Here is a 25,998-nt window from a genome sequence, read left to right as displayed (position 1 = left end):
GTATTTTAGCTGTACAATTGTTTGATGTAATAATAATCCAAACTGGCATTTGTCAAAGATGTTATTATCAATATGTCTTTATTTTCACACAGATCAATGCATGAAGACAAAGTTACACCTTCCATGATGAATATTAGAAAGAAGACAGTACTTGTAACAGAATTGGAGATGATGTCAAAGGTGGCAAAGGTCAATCAGTCGGCCATGGTGAAATTTCTTATGAAGTGAAGTTCATGTAACACATTGGTTGTGAAGACTTGAAGACAGATGATGAAGCTAATGAGAGTGTCACCAACTCTACAGATTACATCTTTACCAGTAGTAACAACAACAGTGAAGATGTCTTTGGGTTCAAGTGAGCCTGAAATTCAATACTGTGTACATATTGTACACACAAACCAAACGGCCCTTTTCAGGGCCATCACATCCTCCAAAAAGAGAACTACCGTGTACAAACCATCATACCTTCCATTCTCTAACTTTTCAGAAGGGAGAGACACTCTTTTTACATGAAATGCAAATTAAAGACCAGTTTGTTTTGCCATTAAAATCATTGAATATTGCCCTAACAATGAAATAAATTCAACATGAATGAATCTAAAAACAACATTTACCAGCTATAAATTCAGAACAACACCATTTCAATATCTACCAAAATGACAGTTGTTTTATTTGATTAACAGATAGAGGCTGTGTCATAAGAAATATTTTCTTTACTGTCAGGCACTTCAAACTGACCATATTGATAATTCCAGTTAGGAATCAATAGGTAATTGTTTTATCTTTCTTGTTTAATTCACCTCTGGCTTGAGAAACTGATATACTGTATGTATATTTGCACACTTCATATCTTTCAGACTTTTTGATGGTCTTTTGATGGTATACATGTACCATGGATGAAGAGGCAAGAAACTCAGTTGATGTACAAAGTGCTGGTCAATGCACTATTAGTAACTATATCTAATTCTTTTCATTGAACCACTCTTAAGGATGGGGATTTAGCTGAGCTTTGTGACTGCATTGCGTACGGTATGAGTTCAAATCCCACTGCGAATGTACTGAAATTTCACATGCGTTTCAGCTGATTTATTGAAAACATTACTGATATGACCTGGAGGCACTGAAATCTTGCTGAGTAGTTTTGAGGCTGATATCTTTCCTACTTGTGGGTACTGCAGATAGTGAATTTGAATTTAATGGAAAATTACTGGATTTGAAACATTAACCATGCAAGAAAATACCACAGACTGAATTTGTGAGCTGAGAATGATCCACTGATCAGAATTTAACTCTGTTTCTATTTCAGCTTCTGTTCTCATTTTCAGAGTTCTAGTAATGATATCAGTCTTTGATTGTGAGTTGACCATGTACTGATATCCCCTGTATTCACAACACCAGCTGATGTAACCCAGCTGTGATCAGAATTTAACTCTGTTTCTATTTCAACTTCTGTTCTCATTTTCAGAGTTCTAGTAATGATATCTCAAGTCTTGGATTGTGAGTTGACCATGTACTGATATATCCCCTGTATTCACAACACCAGCTGATGTAACCTAGCTGTGATCAGAATTTAACTCTGTTTCTATTCAAACTTGTGTTCTCATTTTCAGAGTTCCAGTAATAGTCGCACCAGCAGCTTACTGACTACGCATGCGCAGATTCATAATATACTGTGTGAGTAACCGGAAATGCACCCAACTTAATCATTGGTGCCACCATGATTGTTTTGAGTGCTCGTAAATAAACAAATATGAAACGAGCAAAGTATTATTTTATAACATGCCACGAATAAAATATATCTTTTGTATCAACCTGTAAATATTATTATCCACCTTGTCACTGATACAAAATATCGTGACTGTCACGCCTAAAAAAAAACAGAAGAAGAGAGAAAAATGTCATGCATATGAATGAGGACATATACATAGAATGCTGGGATTGAATTTTAGAAAAGCGCCCCCTGTGTCAATAACTAGATACAAAAATTTCCAGTTTTTAGACCAAATGCTAGTTTTCAGACTCATAAGTGGAAGTTGGGCAGTGCAGTTACTATTGCAACGATAATGATAGCACGATACGTCCCTTGTTAAACACAATAGGTTGTTATCATGGTAAAACTTGCCAATTTTGTTCAACATTTCACTCATTACGGAAAATCTGTACCTGCAGGGTCTGATATCGTGTACGTGAACTGTTTTCATCAGAGGGTAAACTGGGCAGAGTTGTCGTACAAACATATATAGCAAGTCACAATTACTTCTATTTTAGTGCAACACCAAGGGCTGAGCCCTATATAATATTAATATTTTCAGTCTTTGATTATGAGTTGACATTGTACTGATATATCCCCTGTATTCACAACACCAGCTGATGTGACCCAGCTGTTTAACTCTGTTTCTACTTCAACTTCTGTTCTCATTTTCAGAGTTCTAGTAATGATATCTCCGAGTCCAGTCTTGGATTGTGAGTTGACCATGTACTGATATATCCCCTGCATTCGCAACACCAGCTGATGTGACCCAGCTGTGATCAGAATTTAACTCTGTTTCTACTTCAACTTCTGTTCTCATTTTCAGAGTTCGAAATGATATCTCCAGTCTTTGATTGTGAGTTGACCATATGTACTGATATATCCCCTGCATTCACAACACCAGCTGATGTGACCCAGCTGTGTCAGAATGTAACTCTGTTTCTACTTCAACTTCTGTTCTCATTTTCAGAGTTCTAGTAATGATATCTCCAGTCTTTGATTGTGAGTTGACCATGTACTGATATATCCCCTGTATTCACAACACCAGCTGATGTGACCCAGCTGTGATCAGAATTTAACTCTGTTCCTATTTCAACTTCTGTTCTCATTTTCAGAGTTCTAGTAATGATATCTCCAGTCTTTGATTGTGAGTTGACCATGTACTGATATATCCCCTGTATTCACAACACCAGCTGATGTGACCCAGCTGTGATCAGAATTTAACTCTGTTTCTATTTCAACTTCTGTTCTCATTTTCAGAGTTCTAGTAATGATATCTCCAGTCTTTGATTGTGAGTTGACCATGTACTGATATATCCCCTGTATTCACAACACCAGCTGATGTGACCCAGCTGTGATCAGAATTTAACTCTGTTTCTATTTTAACTTCTATTTTCATTTTCAGAGTTCTAGTAATGATATCTCCAGTCTTTGATTGTGAGTTGACCATGTACTGATATATCCCCTGTATTCACAACACCAGCTGATGTGACCCAGCTGTGATCAGAATTTAACTCTGTTTCTATTTCAACTTCTGTTCAAAGTTTACAGAATTTATCATTTATCAGGCAATTAAGGTAGTATGAGCCTCAAAAGTGAAACCTTTGATCAAACTTTCCCTAAGGTATCTTTCAACCGTTCTCTTTCAAAATCGAGAATAAAAATCAGGGGTCAGCGTGCAAATTTTAGTACTAGTGAAATAAATTACCAAAGATTTACCAATATTTGAAATTCAAAATGGCTGCCATCCCTGTGTTACTCTACGGAGGAAAAATAAAATTTTAGATTTTCCAAAAACTAAGACAATGAAAGATTTTCTTTGTCCAAGAGCTCAAAATGAGCCCCGACAAGTGGTAGATCACAAAAGTATTGTAAAAGTTTGAGAGTCTGAATATCTGTACCTGAGGCGCGATCTACCTAAAGGCAAAGACTGTTAAGGAAAACCTTTGTCTATTCAGTATGGAAAACATGCAACTCAAAGACTTCAATGACGAAGTTGAATGACACAGATGGCCAAAGTCTGCATCCATTGTTAGGCTCCCCTAAAAAAGTGTTTTTTCCCGTCATCGCTCACGTCACGTCAAAACATGCATGTCACTACTTTTTTCAGCTTTGAGTAAATATTTGAAACGACAAAGAAAACTGAATAAAAAGCACAATACTTGTTCTGAAATGTTCCTCAGACTGATTTCTTTCATTTTACTTTATGGCTTCCATGTTTGAATTCCCCAAAAAGGGGGTTGGCCATTTTTTACTTCCAAAAAAGAGAGAAAAAAAAATTCACATGGCCGCATCATTTTTGAATCCACCCAATGATGAGAAACATTCTTTTTAGCCTTCTGTCAGGTGTACAAGATCTGTGATTTATGATGGCAAACAATAAAGTATCAAGACAACCTTTGACCCTTGACCTGTAGGTCAGTAATTACTATTGTTAATGCCAGGAAATTATTTGCAGTGGTGGAGTCAATGAGTTGACTTAAAATATTTTTGCTACAGAGCATGAGAAAAAGGATGAACTGAAAATTTTTCATGACACTAACATTTAGGAAGACAATTAACAATTAGACTGCGATCATTCATTCCCATCTCGATGGCAATAGAATACAGGATACTCATTTCTCTCTAGACTAAAACAAGTATTTTAAATAAAGAAATGAGAAACATATCCATTCAGCAGAAATATTCAAAAACAGAATGACATTGCGATGCTTTTCCCTGGTCATTTACACCAGACTGATTTGATTCACGTGCCTGCGTAATGAGAGTTCTTTCTGCAAAAGGAACAATCCTGTGAGGTTACAATAATCAAAAGTGACCGACAACACTTGTTCTTTCATTAACTCAAGAAATATGGAAAGTTATGTTTTGAAGTCAAGGATATCCTCATGAAAATGTCTATCTGAAGCCAAAGCTTGAAGGATTTAAACTCTGAGATCACAAGTGGGTGCATTCCACTTTGATGCAAAGTAAAGCATGTGTGACAAGTATGATAAATGAAGCAATACAATATCAGAACAAAATACGACCCTTACCCCTAGTAGCACTCTGCCAGAGAAATCTTTTTCATTAGCTTTACCCAGTCTTACATGTAAGTATAAAAGGAATGAATGACCTTACTATTAAGGTAGCTACACACCAAACAGACACTTTCAGATTTTTACTTTTTCTCAGTTATAGTAGTCCAAAACCCCAATAAAGTATATATTTTCTGAAAGCCCTGATATTGGGAAATCTGACCGGGCACAGTACACAGTCATTATTTGCATAATAGTCATGTTACAAGCGTTTTGCTGAACCTTCCAAAAAATTGATTTTGCCTCCCTTTAGAGAACATGCTGCAAGATTTCTGGTTGAAATTTATGCATTGACAAGCCTTAGCAATGTGCCTGCGATTGTTTCTCTCAGTCTCCATTCAAATTATATGGCATGACAATTACAAATCCTTGAAAGCACCTTAGTCTAACATCTTTAACACTGCATAATAAAGAAAAAAACAAGGAATATAAAGGGAATCGCAGACATGGATTTGAAGACTTGTCAATGCATAAATTTCACCTGGAAATCTTGCAGCATCTTCACTAAAGGGGAAAAAACTAATTTTTGGAAGCTTCAGCAAAATGCTTGTCACGTGACTATTATGCAAATAATGACTGTGTACTGTACACGGTCGGCTTTCTCAATATCACGGCTTTCAGAAAATATATACTTTATTGGGGTTTGGGACTAGAAAAATCTGAAAGTGTCTATTTTGTATGTAGCTACCTTAATATTCTCTCCACTGATCGAGGTTTCAAATGGAAAGAAAATTTGTAAAATCTAGTGCATTTTCAATATGGTACTACAGATAAATACTGTACTCCACTTGTGAACTCATTTCAATGACATTAACCAATATGTTCACAGTCCAGAATGAATTTTACCACAGAGAATAATGATCTGACAAAAGTTTCCTCTTTTTTTCCGAAATGCAGGACTACATTCAGTTATTTGATTTGGGAACAGACCAAGATAAATCAGAAACTAAAATTCCTAACAGGAAGCATTGATAAACTACTCCAAAGTCCTGCATGTATTTTGCCAAATATTTTATACAGGTCTACCAGGATAACAGATAACATTACACATAGCCTTTTGCTAAATTTAATAGCTGACATACACACTGACAAGGACAGTACATTAAATCTTCATGTGAAGACATGTATGACCACCCAACTGTCTGTGGTTATGAATCGCTTCCATGGAGTTGTCCACAATTTCAAATTGCTTGTGGTTCGAACATAGTTAAGGCCGCTTTCTGCATTGAAAAAATTGGCAAGTCTATCTTGTCTGCCATGTATCTTTCAGTGTTTTTTTTATTCTATCGGTGAATCATCACAAACAAACAACCTTGTGGCAATTATCGGTAAATTGTAGCAACTGTCTATCGCTAGCATAGGCCTCAGAGTTAAGCTATGGGAACAGTGAATATGATTATCCCCAGGGCTGGGGCAAAGGTCAGATTGTCTAGGTCTTGGTCTCCGCGTAGATTTTTTGTTGCTATTATTTAATTTGAATATTTGACATTGATTTTCCTAATTAAGATTTATACTACCAACTTTTGGTGTCTTGGTGTTAGCAGTGAATTTTTACAGACTGCTGTATTCCTCAGTCTTTGTGTCATGTATTTGTTTTGAGATAACTGTAAGCTAAGTTTTATCACTGGGCTGCTTCTAAAATCTGATGAGCCAAGATTGTATGATGCATCAGCAAGCAAGGGTAAGTTACTAATCTGTGGACCTATAACCGATCAACGTTGACACAATCACCAACAAGTGCAGCAAGTGTACTTGCTTAGTTAGTCAGCTTAGAGTCAATATTAAATAAACAAACATGTTCGCTGGTCCCTGTGATATCACCCACCTTGTGTAGCTCTTTCTACATCACTCTGCAACTCATCGATGAGTGTCTTCCTGGCTTCACTCTTTTCCTTCAGAGGTGTAGCCTGGTTTGTGATGTCTTCCCTCTGCATCATCAGTTTTTGACCAGCTTCATGCAGGACTGCTTTGCTGTGAGCAGAATGTTTACTAGCATGAATTTTCAGCTGGACAAACTCTGTGACTTTGTCATCATCCGCTTCGTGGAAAGAACTGGTTTCAGAGTTCAGAGTCATTCTGAGTTCATCCCGTGTTCTTTGAAACTGTCTGAACTTGGCTTCCTTGAAATAGACATCAGGCTTGACTTTCCATTGCTTTGTGACAAACGTTGATCTGTGGCCCTGTAACTCCTCTACACTGAAGTCATCTCTACTCAGTAATTCAGAGATGGTTTGGTTGTCCCGTATCTGCATCCGTGACAGGAGTAGATTTAGACTGTCCACTGTATGGTGCCGGGTAATATCCTCACGCGGTGCAGACTTCAGTTCAGTTATTGCAGCAACACTACGTCGACGAGATGGAGTTGGCACTGAACCTGTTGAGATGAATCACAGTTCGTGAAAATGCTGAAAGTATATTCTAGGATGTTATTAAATTCTAATAGTCCATGTGAATTTGCGTGACCCACTAGTTTGATCAACAAACATGTTGTGTTTGATAATCCTCAATGACAATTGAGGAGAAGTATACAAAGAGTTGGTATATCTGTGGTTGGTTTTTGTCTAATACACTATGCACAGCAGACTTGGTTTAGTGTGATAGATACAATCAGGACTCTGTGAATAACAGTGCAACACAGTTGAACACCTTCAACGTAACAGGCTTAGATGAACACATCACAGAGAATGCCTTAGCAGAGTTGTCATTTTACAAGCATAAACAAAAGAAACAGAATGTTTTCAACAGTAAGCAAAGATAACATCCCAATGTTTGGATTCTAGAATGAGGAAAATGTCTATTTTATTGCTCTCATTTAGTGACAACTAGAAAAATGTTTATAAGGTTTGAAACACACTGTCACCTCACACTTGTTACTTGGCTACTTAAAAATTTTGTGTTGATACTTGTAAGACAATCTGATGAAATCTGCATTTGATAGCAAATTACAACAATCAAATTTTATTTCCCAACAACTTGCTCCCTCGTAATATGCATTTGTCCTGAACCATATCTAATGGCGACATTTTCCTATTTTGAGAATGAATCTGTGTTTTGTCTAGAGAGGGGGGTTTAGGGATTCCCCCTCTGTTGACATGTTGGCACCCCCTAGTAATTTGTCAAGGAGGGACCCCCTCCCATGAAATGGTGACACTCGCACCTCAGAGATACAAATAGAATACTTGAACTGGTGAAATCCCCCTAAATTTTCTGGTAAAGGGGAAAATCCCCCTTGTTGATGCTATCCTTGATGAAACACTGGAATCTCACCACTTTGTCTTGTCTACTCACCTAACTCCATTATCTATGAACGAAGCCCGGCAACTTACCTGTAAATATCATTGTCTAAATTAGTGCAGAAGTTAGACTGTTTTCACTCTACATTTGAAAAGAATGTTTCAAACATCTACTATTACCTGTCAAGAGTGGTATTTCCCTCTTACAGAGTAAATACTCCTGTACTGGAATGTAGATATCAAGGGTTAGGTAGTGAGCTTGAATCTTGCTGAGTAGTGTTGGTGTGATGATTGTAGAATGGATGGTTTTGTCCAGTCGTCCACTGATATACTCACTCCACAGAGCTTCCAGTGCTTCGAGTGATCGGCATTTCATCACGTAACGGAGACATCCCCTGTCAACTTTCGTCACTTCCAAACCATTGTGTACATCACTCAGAACTCTGCCCATCCCCTCCGTTGTCGGTCTGTTTCCTTCTCGTTGGTTAAATCCATCATCTACGTTTAACATGGATGCACCATTCACTGCATGTCCTTGCGAAGTTCCCACTTGTACTCCGATTGTACCTGAAAAGGAAGATAGCAGTCAGCATTATTACACATTTCATTTTCGAAAATGTTGTTCATATATGAAACTTTCAAATTGCGAGCTCTTTTGAGTCATTCTGTAGTTCATATTTAGTGAACATCATCGAATCATCTGCATTTTCTATATGCTTTCAGGATGATGTCAAGTTTCTTTCTGATTTCAAATTTGATGTGAGGATTAAACTACCGGTACCAATTTTTTATCCACCATTTGAATCATACTGTATGGTTTATGTGCAATAAAGTTATTTTTATCAGTCCAAGGTGATATTTGATATTAAATTGATGTTTACTGTTGTACTAGCAACATCGCTTAATGAAGATAATACTTTGTATTTCAACATACATTTTGGAGAAGTATTTTAAATCTAAACCAAAGCCACAGCTATCGGCCATATCTGTTGTAATATAAACAAATAATTTCATTTAATTTCTTGAAGGTTTGAAGTGCATCAGAGTGTGGCAACCTCCCACCTACCGGTATTTTCATTTATTTGAAGTTTTGCAGATTGCAAACACAGATGTACTGTTAAAACCAGTCATCTAAAATTCTTAGAATGTTACATTGCTATGTAGTGTATTTTACTATAACCAATAATTAACATTTGTCACTTTAGAAGTGAACCGACATCAACCTTTTCAGGTTTAAAATGAAATTTGTACATACAAACCCACTTACATGGTTCCCGTTCTGGATTTGGTGAAGGTTGCTCTGTCAAAACACTGGATGCTGAAGTAGATGGTTGACTATCATCTCTTTCTGGTTTTAAAAGATAAAGATGTTAAATTAGATGGCGGTAAGACACATACAGTTAGACATGCAAACATATAGAAAGACATAGTTTATTAAAGGGAAAATACTTATTTTATGTCTTATTTGTAATTATATGCATTATTTCACCAGACAAAATTTTGACTGGCACGAGAGTTGTTTACACTGTAAAATAATATTGCCAATACGCAAGGCATAATTTTTGATTCAGCAGTCGTTGTTTATAAACGTGCCTAATCCATAGACTGTAAAATAACATCCTACTTTTTGATTGTGGAATTCTGGTGGCTGAGTCAGTAAAGAAAGGCATCAAAACCATATGCATATTCATTTTATATATAAAATTAAGTTTTTTACCGATAAGGTTAGGGAACTGGTCACATTGCGTTGCTTGTCGTAATGCTGTTCGTCGAAGATGTTCTTCAATCGATTTTAGGAACACCGAGTTCTTCTTCCTCAATTCTTTAATCACTGTCGTCTTCATTATCTTCTGCATCTCAGATGCCACTTTCAAATACACGCTATAATCTTGAACGATGAGTGTTAGCCTATCCTTCAGCATGCCTGGGTCACCTCGCATTTCTACAACCACGTCTTCCCGGTATCTTGGAAAATACTTGCTTATGAATTCATCACCATCTGACGCAGTAGGGACTAATATCGGCTTTCCACTGGCTATTGTGTCAACGACAAGCCTCAGTGAATTTATCGCGCGCGGTGGAAAAACGACAAGGTGCGACTGTAGCAGTTCCTTTCTGATGGAGCCATTTTGGAACCCCTTAATGATTACAGTTAGTTTCGGGTGAAACTTTAAACGTGCCTGTATTTCTTTGTCATCATGTTTATTCATACAGAGGATTTCCCATTTTGGTGGTTCGCTTCTTAAACTTTCATAAAGTTTGGCCACCATCGTGAGGGCTCTTGGAACGATAGCACAATTATTCAACTCCGATACTGTGAACTTGTCAAAAGGGGTCATGATTCGAAAGTTACGACTATTAGGAAGTTTTGGAGGTACTGGCCATGGTAGATTGAAGAAATCTTCTGTTGGTAGTGGTACAAGTTGCAGATGCTCGGTCGATGGATCGTGATATGTATGTTCAAAATGATCAAATATTTTTGGACCAATAGACAGCACAACAAATGCACGCAGACTTTGCTCATCAAGACACTCACATCTATGGTCAAACACTTCCTCGTCATATGGAAACATCTCTTTGGTTAGTTCTTCTGGATTCCATACATTAACATGAATGTATTCTGCGTCAGGAAGTACTTTGTCTTTGATGTGAACAGCGACGGATGAAGAAACAATTCCAAATCCGAAAATGAATCTTAAGTCGGGAATATCCTTCAGATGAGGATAGAAAATCTTATGCGCTGCGAGCCAAAAGTGACTAGGTTTCTCCTTTTCAAAGAGAGAATTTCTTTCTGGTAAAATTAAGTTGATTCCTAGTCGTTCTGCCTCCCTCTCTGTCTTGCCATCGGCTTCTAAAACTGTACAGTGAATGATGTGTCCGCATGACTTCAACTGATCGATAAGTTCGTATAGTGCAGCTGCAATACCACCATGTATCGGTGATCCCCATCTCTCTAACAAAATCAGCACTGCAGAGGAATTCAAACCAAGATCCAATCTCTGAAAATGAAAACATTCTCTATGTCACACATTCCCTTTTTTCAATCAGTAGCATTTAATCAGGCACTGTTACAGAGGTCATTGACTTTGACACCAATTCTGTAAATTATTTGCCATAGCAATACGTACTGTGAGAAATCTAGCAAGTACATAATTATTCTGCTGTTTATGGTCTTGGCCATTGGTACAAGTAGGTACCTTGGCAACAAATACGAGAGACACTCATGACAAGACTGTATTTCATTTGTATGTAAATAAGGATTATACAGATTGAATTGTATATAGAAGGTTTCTCTATGAACACCAAGGCAGATGAAGGGACAATATGTAACACCCATTTATAAGCAATAAACAGTGATATCTTTGAAGACTTGGGGCATGCAGAGATAAATATTGACACCGATCATTTTGATTGAGATTGCGAGGAAATAGAGTACCATGTTAGTTACAGACATTTGAAATATATTATATTTTACTTGGTTTTGATAATGGTGCTTGAGATGGCTAACGACTTCACATGAGACATTGCAATGTGAAAGCCAAATCACAGGACCACTTGAGTCATACATTATTCACGCAACGACACTGGATAGAAATGAGTCCTATGAATAAACAACACTTCCAGATAAAACCAGGAGTTTGTCACTAAAATGACCTAGCAATAGCATGTGTGTGAAAAGCGTTCATGTCAATGACATGCAATCACCTGTCAATGTATTATTGACAGTAAAGGTATACAGTCACCTGTAATCTAAGTATGCCCATATATGGTCAAAGGGGCATTCCTTGGTATTCAAAATGCCCATGTGAGGGCGCTGTTTTTAAAAAGTGGCCACCCGCTTAAAATCTGTGATTGGTTAGATTTTCTCTTTCCATGGTAACTGTGGCAAAATTGCAACAGGTGACAGCATACCTTTAATAAAGTTCTCAGCATTGTAAGACATTCTTTTCCATTTGCCTTTATTTTGATTTCATTATAAATAGTCGTGTAAGGTGTCAAACGGAATCCACAATCCACAGACATGACAATCCATTTTCACGAGTCACTTCATTCAATGAGCTCCTCAGCTGACATTTAAAGTGTTTCACTCTGAATCCATGATATCGTTATTGTGTCAACGTTTTACTTGTCTGTGTCATAAATGTCAATCATACATACCGGTGCTTTCTTCTCTATCACTTGCACTGCGTTATTCTTTTTATCATCATCATCATCATCATCGTCATCATCAGTATCACCGCCTCCTGTGCTATGCTTTCTCTTCAGACCATCTCCGCTTTCTCTACTTCCGCCAGCGACAACTCCCGCCATTGCTTGCATGCATTAGTTGTTGAATGCTGCAGGATAAAAAGGACATCAAAAATCCATGATAATCAACCACAAGTAAATCATACAATTAAGTAGCTATGAGATGATTATTCCTGAAGAGCACTTCAACATTAAGTTTGGAATGTTGAAATGTTTATTTTGTTGCTAACAGCCAAATTTCTGAATGACGTGCGATGACTTAAATAGATATTTGAAACAAGCACCATTGTCTTGCCTTTTCAAAGAAACTATGGAATTCAGGAGAAAAGAATAACATTTGTCTTGGAATTTGAAAAACAATGATATTTCCTTCACTCATCCATATCATATGGTACAACTGATGTAACAGTCTTCGTTATGCTAGTAGCTGTTCAGTTGTGAATGTGATGATCATAGATGGTGGTGATCATTTTTATTATTTATTATTTTTTTTACTATTCATGTGTTTTATTATTATCATGTTGATTTGGTAGTTGTTGTTTTCTCACTGTTGGTATGATCTCTGATTCATTTCTTTGGAGACATTGGAGATATTTCTTTTCATACCTGTTGGCAGCTGACACATCACACACTTGACATAAATTCTGGGTGGCATTGTTTGAAATGTTCTTGAAAAGTCGGCTAAACATCACATTTGTGTTGAATTTATGATGCACAAATTGGTCTGCATGAGAATGACAGGTTAAAGCAAAATGATTCGTTTTTGACAGCGACAGTTTACTGTATACCAAATCTATTATATGTATTCTCTTTTTGTTCAAAAACTCACCTGTCTAGTATGGACAGCCAGCGAAGATTACATTTTCAAAAGTCGAAGAGTTGATTCTAAGCAGCCAAAATTTACTGTAATTCAGCATTGAGCTCTAAGGTCATATCATCCTGTAGAATCAATTGAAAATTACTGTCATTGATCAGCACTTTTTGAGTTCAGAACCTAATTGCTTGGTTTCTTTTTTCATAAAACACATCGTTATTGAACAGAGACGCATGGGATACAATTCATCAAGAATCACATTTCGCTACAAAATTGCCATGACAAATTTACAGACAGAAGTCAAACATAGGTTTATATATTAGGAGTACTGCATAAGATGAATGTAATAAGTGCAGTGGCAGGAGCACCTAAGAAACAACTTATGTCCACTCTAGAAGAGAGATTGAAAAAAATAGCATCAATGACACTTCGCTCACATTTGGTTTCATGTGGCAAGCCACAGTGAGTGCACATACCATATCTAATAGCTTCTGTGGACTATAGCTCATGAATTTCAGAGTCAGTTGCATTTGAACACATATTTTGATGCACCATCCAACTAAGTACGAAATGGCTGGTAAGTGTTGCAACAGACACCACACTTATACAACACCATGCAGCCTAGTATATCATAATTAGTGATACATTCTACTACCATACAAAAAATAAAGGTGTCTTCTTATAATATTGTATTGCATGGAATCAATTTAGACAATATTTAGTCCCTCTACTGTCTATGGTTGCACAATCGAAGACTACGGTAGCATGTAAAAATAGGCATTCTTTAGGGCTGACACTGTTATAACAATACCATCCACACCTACATGATAATGGTATGTGCCAAACTGCCATCCAGTTAAAGGGCGGTGGTCGTCAGAACGGCGCTCAAAGGTCACTAGGGACCCCTATGACCAATATAAACACTGTATCCAAGCTACGTTGGCTATTGATGAAAGTTATGTTTGTCTTAATGTACATCGTAAAATTTAAATGTTGCAGCTATTTTGACATGATGCATCTACCGTAATGCATGAAATACATTGTTTGTAAACAAGCAAGTTGCACATGCGCAGTTCCGACGACCACTTCCCTAAGCATTGCAGTATCAGAGCCAAATGGGGAAATTTCCCAAAACAATGTACCTACTAAGGAGCCTGGTAGCTGTTTTACCTGTCAAGTTCATATTTCACCATCAGGTCAAGTTGGTTAAAACTAGTAAAGCAAAACATGTCCCATATGGTGCATTTTAACTAAGACTTGAAGATGTGAAGGTCCATGAAGACAGAAATACTGTAAACATGATTTTTACCGACTAAAGCTGCTATAACATACTAAGGCAAGAGGGTGAAAATACATATGGTTTTTGCTCAATACCACTTATTACTGACTTGGTACTTGATACTGTCTTGCAGGATAAAGGGTTTAAATGCCCTCACAAAATTTAAATCAAGGGATTTGAGCAGAAGCAATTATTTGACACACATTGACACACAATATGCCATCGATATTAACATGGCAATGGAAAATAAAACCAGATATGAACTGAAAGTGCTCACGTGTTTCATTATATATTGCCTTTATGTGCAAATCTGAACCTTTGAAACAAGTTTGCAACTTCATGAAAGTGTTATGATCAACATAATGAACAAAATTCACCACAGATCAATGCTAAAGGTCATAGTATTCAAATATGTAATAAGCTGGGGAAAAAAATTAATTCGTTGAGTACTGTCATTGTATCACCACTAGGGGAGTTACGTAAGCACTCATGCGGTGATATTCACAGTGCTAGCGCTCTGATATTTCAGCCAAATTTTCATGGCAGGCCGATGCCTTAATAGCCTTCAAACCTGTACAGGACGTCATTTTAAGGAACAACCAAACAGACTTGTTCAAGATGGGGACTGATTTGGAAAGTTACAGACGAAAAATTGGACATTTCTCTGGTGGCAACCCTTCACGTCAGCGAAAGCTACCCGAAGATGGCAGCACTTCGCATTCCACTTGTAAATTGCTGTATGTCTTTGGCTATCAAAGTATTCCTTGCCGGACGTCTAGTTGTAGTTGGTAATTTGGAAAGAAACCCAGGTCCCCCAAGGCTTCGAAGTACAGAAACAGCAACGAAAGAGGACATCTCTGATCTACACGAAAAATTATATGCAATTCTCGACGACACAAAAACCATGAACAATAATTTTGCGCTTCTTCAGTCCAGACTAGATAATGTAGAAGATGAGTCTCAACGATATAAAAGTGCAAATACAAGAAGATGGAGAGAGAATTACAGAACTAGAAAAGCTGAAATTTGAGATTGATAAAATGAATAATTCCAGCGTCATTGCTGACTCAGAGATGCTAGGAGACGATTCTGCTGGCTGGCCGAAATCGGCAGTGCATGATATGAGAAAAGTGAATCAAGGAAGAAAGACTTGGAAAACAGAAGTAGAAGAAATAACCTGGTCTTGTTTGGCATACACCAAAGATCGTACAAATGAAAATTGGGAAGACTCCGAAGATAAAGGTAATTTAAGAAATTCGAAATCAACTTGGCATAGCCGACAACGTGGAATTTGAGCTGATTCACCGAATGACAAATGGGCCACCAGTTTGCGACTGTAAGCCCATCGTGGCGAGATTCGGAAGCTTCAAAGATAGAGAAAAAATTCTTCGAAATGCTTTCAAGCTAAAGAATACAAATATCTCTATAAGTGAGGATTTCTCCAGGAGGGTCAGAACCATCCGTTCAAAGCCATGGGGTTATCGTCGCTCCCTCCGTGAAACCAACAAAGATCTGAAAGCCCATCTCCAATACGATAAACTGGTTGTGAAAGACATTGACTGCAAACGCGTTTTCAGTTTGAACGAAGAGACTGGTCAAATTTCCGAACATACATTTCCATTCAATGCACAATTACCTAGATGAGAAAGGTACCAAGGCCAAAGTTGTGAAAAATTCACTTTCTCTGTTAGGGAGCCGTCATTATTTATGGCCTGGGGGGTCGGAGGAATCTGAGGGGGGGGGGGGTTCACTCAAAAAATCGAAAGCTAAAAGGGGGGTTGCTCAAAAGTGGAGAACAAGAAAGGGGGGGGGGCTACTTAATTTTGTTGATATGTACTGAAGCATTTAGTGGAGTTACGAATAAATACAACAATAATAGTAAAGATATCATACCCGGTATTTGTGTACACACACACATAATATATATTATATATATATATATATATATATATATATATATATATATATATATATATATATATATATATATATATATCATAATACAGGTGGTTTCAAGTAGAAACTAAAATCTCATTACGCTATGTGTTTCACGTATTGTCATCGTCAGACGAGAATGATCAGCTATTCGACATGGCAAGCCTTATGTTAGAGGCTAGTACTGAGTACATTTTTCAGTATTTCCTGATTAAAGATTGATATACTTGCCTGATCATCTGAAAGGTCTGCTTTCTATATTCTACATTGTATAGGTTACCGATAGGGGATAATGTGTAAAGCAAGCTAATTCTGATTCTATAAAGTTTAAAACCAGTGGAATGCCTTGACAACAAACCCATCTTTTATTGCAGGAAAATAATAATAAATAATAAATGTGAATAAATGTATGTCTGTCGCTATTTTTTCGTTTTCAAAAAATGTAATTGAAATCAGTGAACTGGAATATAAGTTTTGGAATACTGTCTCAGATTTCTGTTCCTTTGAGTTTTTTATATGAAAAAAAATCTGAAAAAAATACTCCCCAAGTGCCACCAAATAACACCATTTTAATCTCTATTTTTCAAAAGCTCCAATGGCAGGAGGGGGACCCCCCCTCCTGACCTCCCCCCGCGACCGCTTTTGCGGTCGCTTGTGGTGCTTTTGCACCACATCTTCCCCCTCTTGTAAACAAATCCTACGGAGAACACTGCATGTCATCAGAGCACTGGATACAGACCTGTACATCAGCCCCTGTCACAGCAATGGAACCTCTTTCCGACACAGACCTGTACCACAGGGTTTAATCAGGGGCTGTTTTTTTTTTGGGGGGGGTCACTCAAAATTTCTGTAGCAGAGAGGGGGGTTACTCAAACACGTCATGGTTGGCAGGGGGGTTACTCGAAATTTTGGAGTTTCGAAAGCAATTCCTCCGACCCCCCCCCCAGGCCGTAAATAATGACGGCTCCCTTAGTCTGGAATATTCGTGGTCTGAAAAGAAACTTGGGTATCATGACTTCATATCTTTTTGTCAGAAATACGATATTGTTGTCTTTTAGAAACTGTTTTGTATAAAAGATGATGTTTTTGATTTTTTGTCAAATTACAATGTGTTTTCGTTCCAAGCCGTTCGAAGTTCTCGGAGAGGCAGACCCAGCGGCGGTGTGTCAGTTTACGTCAAAAGTATATTGATAAAGTAAAGAGGGTAGAATGTAGAGTCGAAAATTGTATTTTTCTTGAATTCCACAAAGATTTATTTTCATTTGACCAAGACTTACTTTTCGGCTGCTGTTATATTAGACCAGATAATCCTACCCATAGAATTGAATGTTAGATGACTTTCTGGTGTAACTTTTCTTCAGTCAATCCTGATAAACACATTATTTTATCGGGTAATTTTAACTCAAGAGTAGGATCTCTTGACGATTTCATCATTGATGACATATTGCACATGTACCTGTATTAAACAATCTGGGTTACATTCCTGACACATTTTCGTACACCAAGTCAACCAAAGATTCAGTGATAACTCCAGCGGGTAGAATGTTAATTGATCTATGTAAGCGAATCGACATTCATATTAAGAGCAGCTGGAGACCAAGATGGTAATTTTACATGTTTATCGTTTGCCGGTGCTAGTGTTAATGATTATGTCATCTTGTCCACTGAGTTATTTCACAATGTAAAGAATTTCAACGTACTGCCTCGCACCATATGGCCTTGTCATGTCATTTGTCATACACAGGGTATAGGAATCATTGTGATGTAAATGTCGAAAATCAAAATGGAGGTAGAAATATTGAGCGTATGGTCTGAAAATTTAGAGAAAGTTTTCTTGAAAGTATGTCTTCTAATGAAGTGAAAGGTCTTTTACAGGATTCTCTTGACAGTTACCCAATGTTTATTTATCAATTAATATGTTCACTAGAGCACTGAAATTGGCAGAGGAAAACACGAAGTGTCCAGTGTCTGATAGCTAATCGAAACAGCGTAACAAAACAGTGTGGTTTGACAATACTTGTGTTGTTAAAAAGCGTGATATGTACAGTACATTAAAAGAGTTCAGAAAGACAAACTTTGACTTTGCGTTGAAGGATTTTATTGCTGCCAAGAAGGATTTTAAACAAACTTGTCGAAATAAAAAACTCGATTATCAAAATGCTGTAAAAGAGAAGCTCGCAAAAGCTTGCACTGAGGGTAAGGCAGATCTTTGGTCTATTTTGAAAGCATGTATGAATCGTCAGCATAATAGTGTAAATAATATAACTTTAGAAGACTGGTATCACTATTTCAAAAACTTGTATATGTAGTGTGAAGAAAATGAATTTATAGATTGTGACTTTTTACAAACTGTAGAAGAAGCCATTCAAAATACAGCTACTCAAAATACAGATGTCTCATTAAATACTGCCACAGGAAATGGATGATTTAAACAAACCCATTTCAATAGACGAAATTTTGATAAGTTTGAAAAAGTTAAAAACATCATAGTCCCCAGACTATGATGGTATTCCTAGTGAATTTTTTAACGTTTTCTTTTCATGTAATTGCTCCGTTTCTGCATACTTTGTTTAATTTTCTTTTCGAACATGGATATTTCCCAACAGATTGGGCTATTGCGTCATTATCCCTTTGTTTAAAACAGGTAACAAGAATGACGTAAATAATTTAGGCAACACTTAACATTTATGGGAATGTGCATAATTAGGAGCGTAACCTCTGACCCATCCACGTCACTTTCGCTCCTTGCCGCCAGTGGGTTGACAGTGCCCCGCGTGTCGTTCTTCCATTTTTTCAATGAATCATGAATCAGACTGAACAACAACTCGTGGACTTAGGTATTACTCCTCCGAGTACACGCCAGTCAAAGAGAGTGAAAAATCAACGAGTTTTCACTGAATTTGTCGCAGATCCAGTCAAGTCAAAACCAAAAGCCCGCGCAAATGTTCACCGGAAAGTAAAAACGGTGACAGCCAAGCCTGGCGCCAAACCAAAGACTCGACGCGGAGTAATCCACTTTTAGACTTGTGTTTAGTAAAATTTTCACGTTAATTTTAAACCAAAGGTTGACATCATTGGCAGAGAAAAATGATGTAAAGTCTGACTCTCAAGCTGGCTTCCGAAAGCAGCCAGCATTCTACTGTTACCATATTTTTGTTTACATGCAATTGTACAAAAATATCTGAGTGTTAAAGGAGGAAAATTCTATTGTTTATTTGTAGACTTTTCAAAAGCGTTTGATTCTGTAAACCACTCCTTACTTTTGTATAAACTTTCACTCATTGGTCTTTCTCGTAAGATGTTTAACATCTTACATCGTAAGATGTATGTTCTAAAGTGTCAAGTCATGCTTCAAATCTAATTCAACAGTTTCAGTTACTTTGACTGTCCAGTTGGCGTAAGACAGGGTTGTATGCTGAGCCCTATTTTATTTACATTTCATTGAAGAGTTAAATGACATGCTTAAAAATTCTGGAGGGCTTGGTATCCAACTAACTCAAGATATGTTAAATTTATTTCCATTATTGTACGCAGACGATGTGCAATTACTGCGGATTCTGTTGGAATTTGCAGAAATTAATTACTGTTTTAGAGCAGTTCTGCAGTAAGTGGAAAATGCATGTGAATTTAAATAAGACCAAAGTTATGGTATTTAGAAATGGTGGTCATAGAGCTCGGTCAGAAAAATGGGTATTAAATGGTCAATGTATTGAAGTTGTAAGCTACTACAAATATCTAGGAATTTTAATTTCGTCCAGAAACACCTGGGGCAAAGCGGTATCAACTTTAGCTGATCAGGCGAACAAAGCATCAAAGGTTCTGGGAATTTCTTCTAAAAAGATGGGGGATTTCCATATAAAACGCACTTTATGTTATTTGATTCAATTATTTTACCCATCATGCTTTATGCCTCTGAAATATGGGGGTATCAGTATTATGAAAAAACTAGAGCAAGTTCAAAGAAAATTTTGCAGATTATATATGGGTCTACCGTCGAGTGCACAAAATGAAGCGGTGGTTGCTGAATGCGGCAGATTTCCTATTTTTATTTCCATTTTAAAGCGTTGTGTTAAGTTTTGGCTTAGAGTAATTGAATTACCGCCTTCCAGACTGCCACGTCAAGCGTATGCTATGCTTGTAAAACTTGATGTTCTGGGACGGCAAACATGGGCGACCTCCTTGAAGCATATTTTTATATGGCTTTGGATACGTTTGGCTGGCACAGGAAGTTGGCGATAAAGACAGATTCATGCAAGAGTTTAAGCTGACTTGAGAATTAAGGTAGAACGCACCTCGGGGACAGACATTCGGACTCTCAAACTTTTACAATTCTCTTCTGATATACTACATGTGGGGGTTCATTTTAAAGCTCTTGGTGAAAGAAAACTTTTCACCGGCTTAGTTTTTCGAAATTCGAAAATTTTTATTTTTCTCCATAGAGTTAACACTGGGATGGCGGCCATTTTGAATTTCTAATATCGGTAAATCTTGGGTAATTTGTTTCTCTAGTACCAAAATTTGCAAGGTGACCCCCTACTTTTATTTTGATTTTGAAAGAGAATGATTGAAAGATCCCTTGAGGAAAGTTAGAGCAAAAGTTTAAGTCTTTCACTTTCGAGGTGCATATTACCTTAAAGATGTATATAAACAAAATACCGCAATTATACGGGTCACTCAAATTTGATCAGAATAGGTATATACCAGTATAGGTTACCAATGATCAACAATAAATGTTGTCCCATCTGTGCAGTGAAAGAAAATTCTACGTTAATGTTATGACAATTAGATCTGCACAGTACAACCATAAAAACAACACGAAATATTTAAACCAGAAAAACAAGAATGACAAAAGTAATTAAGGTCTGAAACTTTAGGTACTGGAGGTCAACTTTAGCAACATGCATAGCAGAAACAAGCCCCTCTTAGTTTGAGCATAGACGGTCCCCCCTACTGTCAATGGTTTGAGCAGGTCTGTTAATATGTAACAGTCCATATAGAAGGACAGGAAATGACTCAAGATCAGTGGAGTTGGCCTGTTTCTTCTGGCATGCCATCCTGCACATTTGCAGGATTTCACTTTTTCTTACCTCATTTGCACATTTTTGACACTGATGTGTTCATTTGAACAAATTCACATCTCAACCCCTGCATCTACCTATACACCAAATACTGAGATGGTAGCTCTGGCGGAATGGGAGCCTTTGTGTGTGACTGACATACATCCGCACATACATACCAACAAATATACAGACATACAGACGCCACCGACTCATCATATAAGCTCTTTTTGGTATTTATATACAAAACCAAATATGAGCTAAAATGGTGGGAAACTATCAGCAGGAAACCAAAAATGCGTACTTATATCGAATTTGAGACCCATTAGATGTAGAAAGGTATTTGTCTTTGAAGCTCGACTTCAAAATACTTCAAACTTTTGCTAGTTTTCGTTGTTCTTGTCTTCTGTTGCAAAGAGAGGAAGGTAGACACACTGGTATTGCCAGCATTGAAATAATCTGTAAAATGTGTAGATCCAATAAGGTCGATGAGTTTAATTTCCTGTTAGAATGCCCTGCTTTTGACAAGCTTCGTTTAATGTATATTGCAAAAAAATTTCACATCAATCCAAATAAGTGTAAATTTCTACGTTTGTTACGATCAAGAGATGGGAATACTTTATTTAAGTTATATCAATTTGTTCACAAAGCTTTTCAGCTTCGCTCAGAAATTCTTGCAATTGAAACTAATTGTAATTTCTCTTTACCTGTCAAATCAATTCAATTTCTTTTCCGTAACCATTTGTATTACTCCTTGCAAATGAGCCGGAGGCCTTGAAATGCAATAAACTACTATTACTACTACTACTACTTGTATCACCACTTAATATAGCATGTGTAATTGCCTTTGGTCAAGTCCTTCAAGCTATATATGCCAAACTGTGAAAGCTTATTAGCTATGCAAATTATGAATTAGCTGACATGAAAATGCGAAATGACTTTCAATACTGTTATAACCTGGTATAATGATCAATGTACTCAGCATGTTTTGCCAACATTTATCAAGTAAATCCCAGTATATATCCCTAATTAGGAAAGTTCATTAAATATGCAAATTAGGAATTGGCTGTAATAAAAATGTCAAATGACTTTCAATAATGTTGTATCATAGTATCTTTAAAGAGGCACTCCCATTTGTAACATTTTTAAAACACATTTTTTTAATGCCAACGGTCGATATTTGACGTGGCGACCACGCGGATTGCGCGAGATATGTCGATATAAACATGTCATTTCCCGAGTGTATTTTTCACATCCCGAAGTTTTACGATAGTTTCTGATTATGACGCGAAATCCCCCGAAGGTTTGTTGTTGTGCTGATTGACGATATTCTAGGGAGTCTATAATAAGTTCGAACGACGCAATTTTACCTCCCACTGCGAAGACTTTAATTATCATTATGCCTTTACCACAGCTCAGTTTTTGAAATCTTCTTCTTAGCTTTTGTCGTTTTCATTATTCTAAATCAGTTGTATTATATTTTTAACCAATACCACATAAACATCAGTTTTTACGTGTTAAATATTAGCCGCCTCTGGTGACTACATTTTGTCGTCTGCCACATAGTACGTGTGGTTCGCCGCGGCGTGGTATGCGTCTATGCATACATGCGGTGGCTGCTATGTATCAACCGCATGTAACTGGGCTAGTCACCTATGCGAAATCTGGTGGAATCAGCAAAAATTCTTTTTCGTTTTATCACCAAGTCAGTAAGACTCAGCTTTCTCCCACGGGCCATGACCGATCACCGATGCAAGTGGTACTGTGGCGTAAAGCAGCATCAGTGTAGACTCGTACTCCATAGTTTAGTTGACAATGGCCCAGGTGCCGAATGTTCGATGTTCGGAAGCGTAATTTAGGTGGACCACTGGAATTCAACTTTTACTTTTTGAAGACATGTTTTTATCGATATCTCGCGATCCGCGCGCAGTCGACACGTCAAATATCGATCGTTGGCACTAAAAAATGTGTTTTAAAAATGTTACCAAGTGGGAGTGCCACTTTAATGTACATAGCAAGTTTTGTCGACTTTGTCTAGTCAATACAGATAAATATCCCTAATTAAGAAAGTTCATCAAATATGCAAACTAGAAATTGGCTGAAGCAAACATGCTTAACGAATTTCAATAACATGTATTATAGTGTCCTAAATATATGTAGCAAGATTCGTCAACTTTGCTTGAGTCAAATCAGATATATAACCCTTAATTCGAAATGCTCATGTATACAAATGAAAATAAGGAATTGACTGAAATAAAACAAGTTGGCTTTCAATAATGTTATATCATAGTATCTCCAATGTACATTATGCCATCGTTTGGGCCAATCATGTGGCAGCTTTTAGGTCCTTGGAAAAACAAAAAGGCTTTCAGCAATGCAAATTTTGCATACTCAACTTTAACACTTCGAGACGAAAAATTTCATTGGTGGCCAAATTTTCCGCACGCGGAAAATGATCTTTGAACTTGGCTTGCAAAAGGACCGCGTGGTTTTGATTTCAACCGTTGGAGTTAGAGGCAATCTAAAGGGCGCTGTACAGAGAAAGATACAGATATGCATTGCCATGGCTCACAATCCTGGAAAAACCTTTGCGATAAGCAATGAAGTCAACTAAAAAGCGACAACAGAGTTGAAACTGTTGAAATACGGATTTCTAGCAATCTTTCTTGTAGTCTTATGCCTTATGCAGGATATAGGCGGGCGAAGATTGCATTATAGGCGCGCCTATACCCCAACTCACTGTATGGACATCACATTTACGAAATTGGAGTCAAAAGTCAACTACGTCCATGTTAGAACAAGTCATTGTTAATAACATAGTCCCCGCCCATATTCATGTTGTATGCAATGGGAGAGTTTATGATGGATTGGTGGTGGTGGGGTTGTTGGATGTGGGTTATATGATTTTTTGGGAGCTTGTTTGAACTTGGACATTTGTTTGACATATGTTTGTAATGAATTGAAAATCAGATTCTCCATTGATGTCAGTATGTATAAATGATGTGGACGTTTTGAATTCTCTACACAAATTATGATAGTAAGGCTATGAAGAGAAACTGATGTAATTTTGAAAGGTACCGTCGCAAGTGGTTCGTCTGTTAGTGTGCAAACCAAATGTTGTAAATGATTACCAAGCCCTGTCAAGAGTCAACAATAACTAGCATTGCATGTCCATTGTAGTGTAGATAGCCTTCATCATTTCTGCTATGAGAATCAAATACATAGAAAAATACCGCGATGATACGGTGTCGCTCAAATTTGATCAGAATTGGTACATACCAGTATGGGTACCAAAGATCAACAATAAATGTTGTTTTTATCTGTTCAGTGCAGGAAAATTCTACGTTAATGTTATGACAATGATTTCTGCACAGTACAACCAGAAAAACAACAAGAAATATTTAAACCAGAAAAACAAGAATGAGCCACCCCTGTGAAATTACAGACTTCGCTAGGTCTTCGGCAAAACAATGCCCGCGTCACTCATTCACAGTAGAAATACAGCACGTGTGATTGTACCGTGTGTGTGACCTCTGACTGTTGAGTAGACGTTACCATTTTTTAAGGGTCCCATGTGCGTTGAGAAGTGTATTCTTGTTTGTTTCTTTTTCATTTTTTTTGGCCTTGCCAATTAAACTAAAGGGAGGACTTGTTGAGGATTAATGATAAGACAAAAGGGCTTTACATGTGCCAAAAACATGCCGACCCACTAAATTATATATGTAACCCCGTTTTCCCCTATTTCATTTTCTAATGTGCCGCTTCGTACAGCGTGACAATCAGGGACATTTATTCAATGCCGTATACTGCCAGAAAATCATGATGATCTTCAAGTTTAAAGGTATACAGTCACCTGCAATCAAAATATGCCATATATGGTCAAAGGGGCGTTCCTTGGTATTAAAAATGCTCATTTTAGGGCGCTGTTTTTAAAAAGCGGCCACCCCTTAAAATCTGTGATTGGTTAGATTTATTTTTCCATGATAACTGTAGCAAAATTGGAACAGGTGACAGCTAGTATACCTTTAAGTGTCTTGAAGCATGTCGAAATGAAAGAGTTTCAACTTGGAATTATATAATACTGGTTTCTTGACATTGGCAATCACAGTTGTTGTAGTATTCACGGTAGTCAAACTGGTAAGACTGATTTCGGGGATGAGAACGGTGACACACCAAAATGACTTGAGGTCGTCGCATAATTGTTTTGTGCAGAAACATCTAGAAACTGTCATCAGGCGCGACAGCGTGTATGAAAAGTAAAAACAGTTTGCCCTTGGGCATGTTTTAAATGCATCGACTGTCAGTCATTGACATGATAAATCGACTGGTGACAACAGCAAATATACCTTCTGTTCGAATTATAGTGTCACCGAGGTTGCTTCCTGTTGACTCAAGAGCAGTCCGGTCATTTCAAAAATGGTCTACTCCGGAATAAAAGGGACGCGATGCGTTCTACAGACTCAGTACGCCCAAATTATCATGTGATTCCGGTACAAACCAACCCACATGTGTACTAGCGCGTTGTAGTATCGGTTTACCCAGACTGCAGTGGGGCTCTACTTCCGCGGGCGGAAGTAGAGCCCTACTGCAGTCTGGGTAAACCGA

General features: G+C 37.4%; 1 protein-coding gene across 1 annotated transcript in view; it reads right to left on the bottom strand.

The window, feature by feature from the left end:
• Positions 1-25,998, bottom strand: part of LOC139130162 (uncharacterized) — an 82,116-nt gene that overhangs the window by 3,558 nt on the left and 52,560 nt on the right. The window contains exons 2-7 of the mRNA XM_070695895.1: positions 13,138-13,247; positions 12,219-12,397; positions 9,778-11,059; positions 9,328-9,408; positions 8,241-8,627; positions 6,653-7,201 (exon numbers count right to left, since the gene is read on the bottom strand). Coding sequence (XP_070551996.1) covers positions 6,653-7,201; positions 8,241-8,627; positions 9,328-9,408; positions 9,778-11,059; positions 12,219-12,380 — 2,461 coding nt within the window. The 5' untranslated portion in view covers positions 12,381-12,397; positions 13,138-13,247. The remainder of the gene's footprint in view (positions 1-6,652; positions 7,202-8,240; positions 8,628-9,327; positions 9,409-9,777; positions 11,060-12,218; positions 12,398-13,137; positions 13,248-25,998) is intronic.

The sequence above is a fragment of the Ptychodera flava genome, chromosome 3 (genome assembly GCF_041260155.1).
Source record: "Ptychodera flava strain L36383 chromosome 3, AS_Pfla_20210202, whole genome shotgun sequence".
Taxonomy (NCBI): Eukaryota; Metazoa; Hemichordata; class Enteropneusta; family Ptychoderidae; genus Ptychodera; species Ptychodera flava.
The sequence above is the reverse complement of the archived record's forward strand: the minus strand, read 5'-3'. Positions and strand labels throughout refer to the sequence as shown.